At 33.5% G+C, this 6,529-nt stretch overlaps 1 protein-coding gene across 2 annotated transcripts in view; it reads right to left on the reverse strand.

Moving 5' to 3' along the window:
- DCLRE1A (DNA cross-link repair 1A) overlaps positions 1-6,529 on the reverse strand; it is a 19,578-nt gene that overhangs the window by 2,523 nt on the left and 10,526 nt on the right. For both annotated transcript variants that reach the window (XM_008571027.1, XM_008571028.1), the window contains exons 7-8: positions 5,530-5,675; positions 4,306-4,460 (exon numbers count right to left, since the gene is read on the reverse strand). In XM_008571027.1, coding sequence (XP_008569249.1) covers positions 4,306-4,460; positions 5,530-5,675 — 301 coding nt within the window. The remainder of the gene's footprint in view (positions 1-4,305; positions 4,461-5,529; positions 5,676-6,529) is intronic.

The raw sequence follows: 6,529 nt of genomic DNA on the forward strand, positions 1-6,529 counted from the left end.
GGGCCCGCGGGCGGGCGCGCCGCCGTGCTTCCCAAGCGGCGCACTTATCCAGTGCGCCACCGGGCCGGCCCGTATCAAAGTCATTTCTTTTATGTGCTCTCCAAAGAAAAAGTTTAAGTTATGGATACATAACTAAGTTTCCATTATAATATTCCTGGTTCTGCAAATTTTCAAGTTTTTGCCTTGCTCAGAATAGGACCTGGGTAATATAATTTTATGTGGTTAATTACTATTCCTCCTCTCCCTGTCCTCACAAAGAAAAAAATAACAAGAAACTGAGGTTTGGAGTAATCCTACAAGTAATACCATACACTAAGAGTCCAACTTTCAATATACATGATCAAAGCTACAACCCATTTCTATTTGTCTCTGCAAAAACACCCAGGAGAAGTAAATGAGAACTAATGTTCACTTTTTATGAGACAAATTAGTTACCATAAAAACATAACCTGTGCAAACAAAAACTTATGATATTATCATATAAGCCAAACCTGCAGAAAAGACTGCTAACAGCCTTAACCACAATTTGAGAACTACTCTCATAAGGAACTTTATTCAGAATAGTTTAGTCTTTTTTTTTTTCTTTGGGTTAGTGAGAAATTGGTTAATAGACACAAGAAATGATTATATTTTATAATGATGAACATGCTAATTATCCTGATCTGACCATCACACATTGTACACAGGTATTAATATTCAACCTCAGAAATGTGTATAATCAGTTATGCTTTAATAAAAATAAATAAAATTTTTAAAAAATAGCTTATTCAACAAGAAGTCCCTAATCTATAATTTGTCTCTGTTTATTGGTAATCAGATTGTAAGAAAAATGTTTTTGCCAAATGTCACTAGAATTATTTTTTCAGTATGCAAATAAACATCTATGACATCACCATTACAATGTTTTACCACATTCAGTCAATCAGGCTTACGTTGGGGGTGTAGTCAACTATGTAGCATATATATGAACTTGGGATATTGAACTAGATAGCATGCATGCTATTATTTACAGCATTTCAAAACCTTTCAAGCATGCCTTGGACACCCTGAAAACTCCACTTGTTTTATCTTTTCACAAAAGTCATTACCTCTGATGAAACAAAACTATTTTTAGCTGGTAAAAAATTAGCTATAATTACTATCTAAAATACAGCATTGTGATAACCATCAGCTTCTACTCCATCTGTGTTTTAAAGAAATCTTCAAAAAAATGTCATCAATAGCTGGTCACGTTCATGAAGGAAGGAAAGGAACTACTGAAGTCAATACTAATAAATATCTGTTCCAGTATTACTCCGGGTGCCATATGAGAGTGGAGGACAAGAACATACAGACTTCATCTTCTGGAAGCTTACAGCCTAGTGGGCAGATGGCAAATAAGCCCCACCTTTTGGATCTTTATTTAATGGAAATCATCTGCCCCTAGCTTCTTCTAACTCATCAGCTATTATACCATCAGCACCTAGGATTCTTACAGATTGACCTTTTCACAAAGGACTTTTTTAGTATAAATTCCTAGAAGTGAAAAAATACAGACTTATTGACTATTAAAAATGTAGACTTAATACCTCCAGTGGTCTCGAAAAAAAAATTCAGAATGATCATTTCTGAATTATTAAAACCAATTTTAATTCCTGTATAAAAAATTGCACTTTGAGTTTGTAGTTGTCTGAAGATTTAATTCTTGTTTAAGTCTGGATTTGTAAATATATGACCTCTGAGAAAAAAGGGCCACATGTGTCACAAAACACTGTCTGTAAAGTTGTAGGTTGTGAAAGAATTGTCAGAGATGAAGAGGTGGCTGGTGAATCTCTCTACTTGTATTTCAGATCCTGCTCAGAAACCTTACTTCATCAATTATTCCCTTAGCTCATATATCTTCAGTTTCTCCCTGTCCCTCACAATATACAAATCCTCATCTCTTATGGCTAAAAAACAAAGTCCTTCCCTTTGGCCACAAACCTATCTGACCTATCTGGCTCCTCTTTACAGCCATGCTCTGTGCTTCCTGTCTTCATTTCCTTACCATTTTTTTTTTGGTCCTCAAGGCAGATAACTGCCAGTCTGTTTTCTCAAATGTATTGGCTCCTCTTTACAGCCATGCTCTGTGCTTCCTGTCTTCATTTCCTTACCATTTTTTTTTTTTTTGGTCCTCAAGGCAGATAACTGCCAGTCTGTTTTCTCAAATGTATAATTCACCAGTTTTTAGTATATTACCAAAGCTGTGCAACCATTACCACTAATTCTGGAGCATTTATATCACCCCAAAAAGAAACTGTAACCATCAGCAGTCACCATTTTTTTCTACCTCAAAGCCTGGAAACCACTAATCCACTTTCTGTCTCTACAGATTTACATATTCTAGATACTTAATGTAAATGAAATTGTACAGTATGTAGCCTTTTGTGTCTGGCTTCTTTCACCTGGCATAATGCTCTGAAGGGCTCATGCATAATGTAGCATGTGTTAGTGCTTCATTCCTTTTAATAGTTGAATAATATTCCATTTTGTGAATATATCACGTTTTATTTGTTCCTTCACGTTTGATGGGCATTTGGTTTGTTTCTGCTTTTTGGCTATTATGGATAATGATACTATGAACATTCCTGTAGAAGTTTTTGAGTAGACATATTTTCAATTCTCTTGGGTATATACTGAGAACCAGAATTTCTGGGTCATATGGTCACTCCATGTTTTACCTTTTAAGGAATTACCCAACTGTTTTCTAAAGCAGCTACACCATTTTACAATCTCTCCAGTAATGAATGAGGGTTCTAATTTCTCTATATCCTCGTCAACAATCATTATTGTCTGTCTTTTTTATTATAGCTATGCTAGTGGGTACGAAATGGTATCTTACTGTGGTTTTGATTTGCAATTTCCTGATAGCTAACAATGTTGAGCCTCTTTTCATATGCTTTTATATCTTCTTTGGAGAACTGTCTTCTCATTCATTTCTTAGGTCTCTGCCATCTGGCTTCCCCCATCATCACTTCACTGAAACAGTTCTTGTGCAGGTCAGAGATGTTCTAATTGCCAAATTGTCATTCTTTCCTTATCTGACCTCTCTGCAGCATGCAGCACTTTTAAACACTCTGCCTTGAAAAGTTCTAATCCTTTCATTTATTTCTACAATAACCTGACTTCTCCATCCCAATAACTTATTCAAATGGAACAAACTAAGTTGGTAGGAAATAAAACTGTAAAATAAAAATAATAAAAATATGCTAAGTCCTCATCAGGATATCAGTAATCATTCTTACGATTAACCCACATTTAGTAGACTCCAAACAAACTGAATAGCTTCCAAATTTAAAATATGTTTGCAAGGCTTGCTTAAATACCAATGGACAAAACTCTGACTTGATTATCTCTGAAATTTTTATGAATTACATACTCATGAAAACAGGCCATAAAAGTTTTACCTTAATCTCATGAATACCGGAGAGAATTTCTTTAGTCTAAGGATGAACCTAAAACATTCACTTTCTTTACACAATATGTGTTATTGAGACAGATACTGTAATCAGCATCCTAAGCAATTTCAAAAAACTCCATAAAAGTTACTTCATGAACATTATAGCAAAAGTGAAAATACACATTTTTGTGCATTATGTCTGACTTGTTTTTAATACACCGGTTTGATGTATTCCATTGCCAGGTGTCAAAATGTTAATATATGGAATAAATGGAGAATATGAGAATATATGGAATACTTAGCATAAGAATAAATCTAACAAGCCCCCAAATCACAAAGACACAGTGTCTTATTATCACAGTGTCTTAATTTTATACCTTGTAACTAATGATAGAACTTTATTTAGGATACACTTCCACTATTTCATTTAATCCTCACAAGAAGTAAATTTTCAACATATATCAATGTTATAGAGGCTTAATATTAATACAGAATAGAATAGACTTGAAGAAAAGTAGATTCCATAGAATTTTCCATTCATTTCCTCACTCTCCCATAAAAAACTAGAAAATGATTTTTAAAATGATTTGAAAGGTTTAAATGACCAGATAGCTGCATAATTCTCTATTTTTGTTCCTCCCTGTATGCTAGTTCTCTAGTTCCTAGACTCCTGGTGGGCATATGAAATACTCTATAGCGTTGCACACACAGAAAAACTAAAAACATGAAAAATTCCCCTTGAAAGATTTTCTAGGGCAAATTTCACCATAGGTAACTCCACTATAATAGAATTTCTCTAAGATAAACGCAGGTAAAATAGGATTCCAAATTATAACCAGATTACCTTTAATAATTCAGCCTAAAAGACATATCTCTTGAATGCTTACCTTAAAATTAATTTGCATCATTGGGAGAAGGTGAACCAATGTACTGCACATGTCTGTAGTAATGAGGGAATTAATTTCTGGTATATTGAGGCACTGTAATGTTTTGTATTTTTCCTGGGACATGCCCACTTTCGAACCTAAAACATCTGCAATGGCTATAGGCAAAGGAAAAGGTTAAAAATAGTAAAATTACAGCTTATGAAAAAATAAAGTTGCAACTTAATCAAATTTTAAAATGAGAATTTACCAAAGGGAAAAAAAAGTTCAAAACATTTACACTTTTTATCATAATATCTCAAAAAGGCCAAATAATTTAAATGTTAATAATAACTTGGAATAAGTTGTGAGAAAGCCAAAGAATTTATTTTTAAAGGTCTATTATTAATTATTTAAAAACTGTAAAAGACATATAGGAAGAGGTAAAGGAAAGGAAGGAACTAAATTTGGAGAATTAAAACTCTAACTTTGGGCCGGCCCGGTGGCACACTGCTACAGTGCGCCGCTTGGGAGCGCAGCGGCGCTCCCGCCAAGGGTTCGGATCCCACATACAGACCGGCTGCCCACTGGCTGCGCGAGGGGCGGGCGCAACACCGCGCAACACCGAGGGTTGCGATCCCGTTGCCGGTCCCGGTCCGGGCGCAACACTGAGGGTTGCGATCCGCTGCCGGTCACGAAAAAAGACAAAAAAAAGGAAAAAAAAAAGGAAAAACAAAACAAAACAAAAAAAAAAAACTCTAACTTTATCACTTCATATCTTAAACCGTAATGTTTGACATAACATGACCATTCTTAAAAAAAAATGAAATATACTTTGCAATATAGTATAATACTACCTAGACAAACTACAGTTCTACATCTAGAAATCACTTAAGAACAAAAATTGAAACTGTTTTCTAAAAGAATTAACTGATGGTTATCCTCAAAGAACATAGCAATATCACTATGCATTAGTCATCTTTCAAAGTTTATTAAAATAATAATGTAGTATATATTTGCTCTATAAACATCTTATAAATGCTAAGATAAACACACTTAAATGTTTCCATAAAGTTAAGCCTTTCAAAGTTTAAACGTTATCAAAATTTTCCTTTAACTTCAAAGGTAATATTGAATCATTTCAGGAAATAAATATCGAATGCAAGAGTAGAGACTGAAACGGCACTACGCAAAAAGAATCTGATCTTTATAATACATTAATGTAAATTAGATACAGCTACCACCTACCTAAGAAGACTTTCTCTTTTCCAATAGAATAAGTGCCACAGACAACAAGAGCACGTGGGTTTAGTGTTACAGCCTCAAAGGCAGTGTTGATGGCAAACTGGATAACCTCTTGCTGAGACGGAAAGGTGTATTCTGGGCTGCAATATCTGTGATAGAGAAATATGATACTTATTAAAAGGAAAATGAGAAAGCCATAGCCTTAAATTGGATGATATTTGAGAAAATAAGCTTTTGCAAAATTGCATACAACAGCAGTATAATATATTAACACCACAACAGTTATCTCAAGTGCCTGGGGTTAAAATATTCATTAGCAGTTACTGCTAATTTATGATAGTATTATAAATTTTCAATATAACTTTTTCATTATATTTCTTTTTATTTTCCTCAAATAAAGAAACTGCCTTTTTGATGCCTTTTTTTCCTCCAAGAATTTCTTAGCTAGCCATTTTAGTTATGAATTATAAACCTCAAACTACTATCAAAAATACTATTGATAGAGATTATACTTGTACTAAAGAATTCTGATTTTTAAAAAAATGATTAAAATAACAAAACTAAACATGTATTTAACAAAGTAGTTTTAAATCAAACAGTTAATATTCACATGGTTGATATTGTCTTTTCTTACAGATCCAGAAATATATCAAGTATTACAGGAATATGACAGATCCAGTTGGGTCTTCTATCACAATACAGTAACACCCAGTGAAAAATTAATGCTATGCTACTATCTATCTATATATCTTTGAGAGGAAAAGTAAGCACTTTTTCACTAAAAAAAGTAATAAACTACAAACACCAAAGGAACATATTTCCCAATTTTCAAAATTTTTTTTGCTGGCCAGTCACCAGAAAAGAGAAAAAAGTCTTATTTCTTTCTCCTATAAAACCCTATGAAGTAATTCTTAATTGTATGTAGAATAGAACAAGTTTTTTTGTTTGTTTCTTTTTACTTATTTTCTTAATTTATCTAGAACTTAACATGCATATAAAAAAA

Source organism: Galeopterus variegatus, unplaced genomic scaffold, assembly GCF_000696425.1.
Source record: "Galeopterus variegatus unplaced genomic scaffold, G_variegatus-3.0.2 Scaffold654, whole genome shotgun sequence".
Classification (NCBI taxonomy): Eukaryota; Metazoa; Chordata; class Mammalia; order Dermoptera; family Cynocephalidae; genus Galeopterus; species Galeopterus variegatus.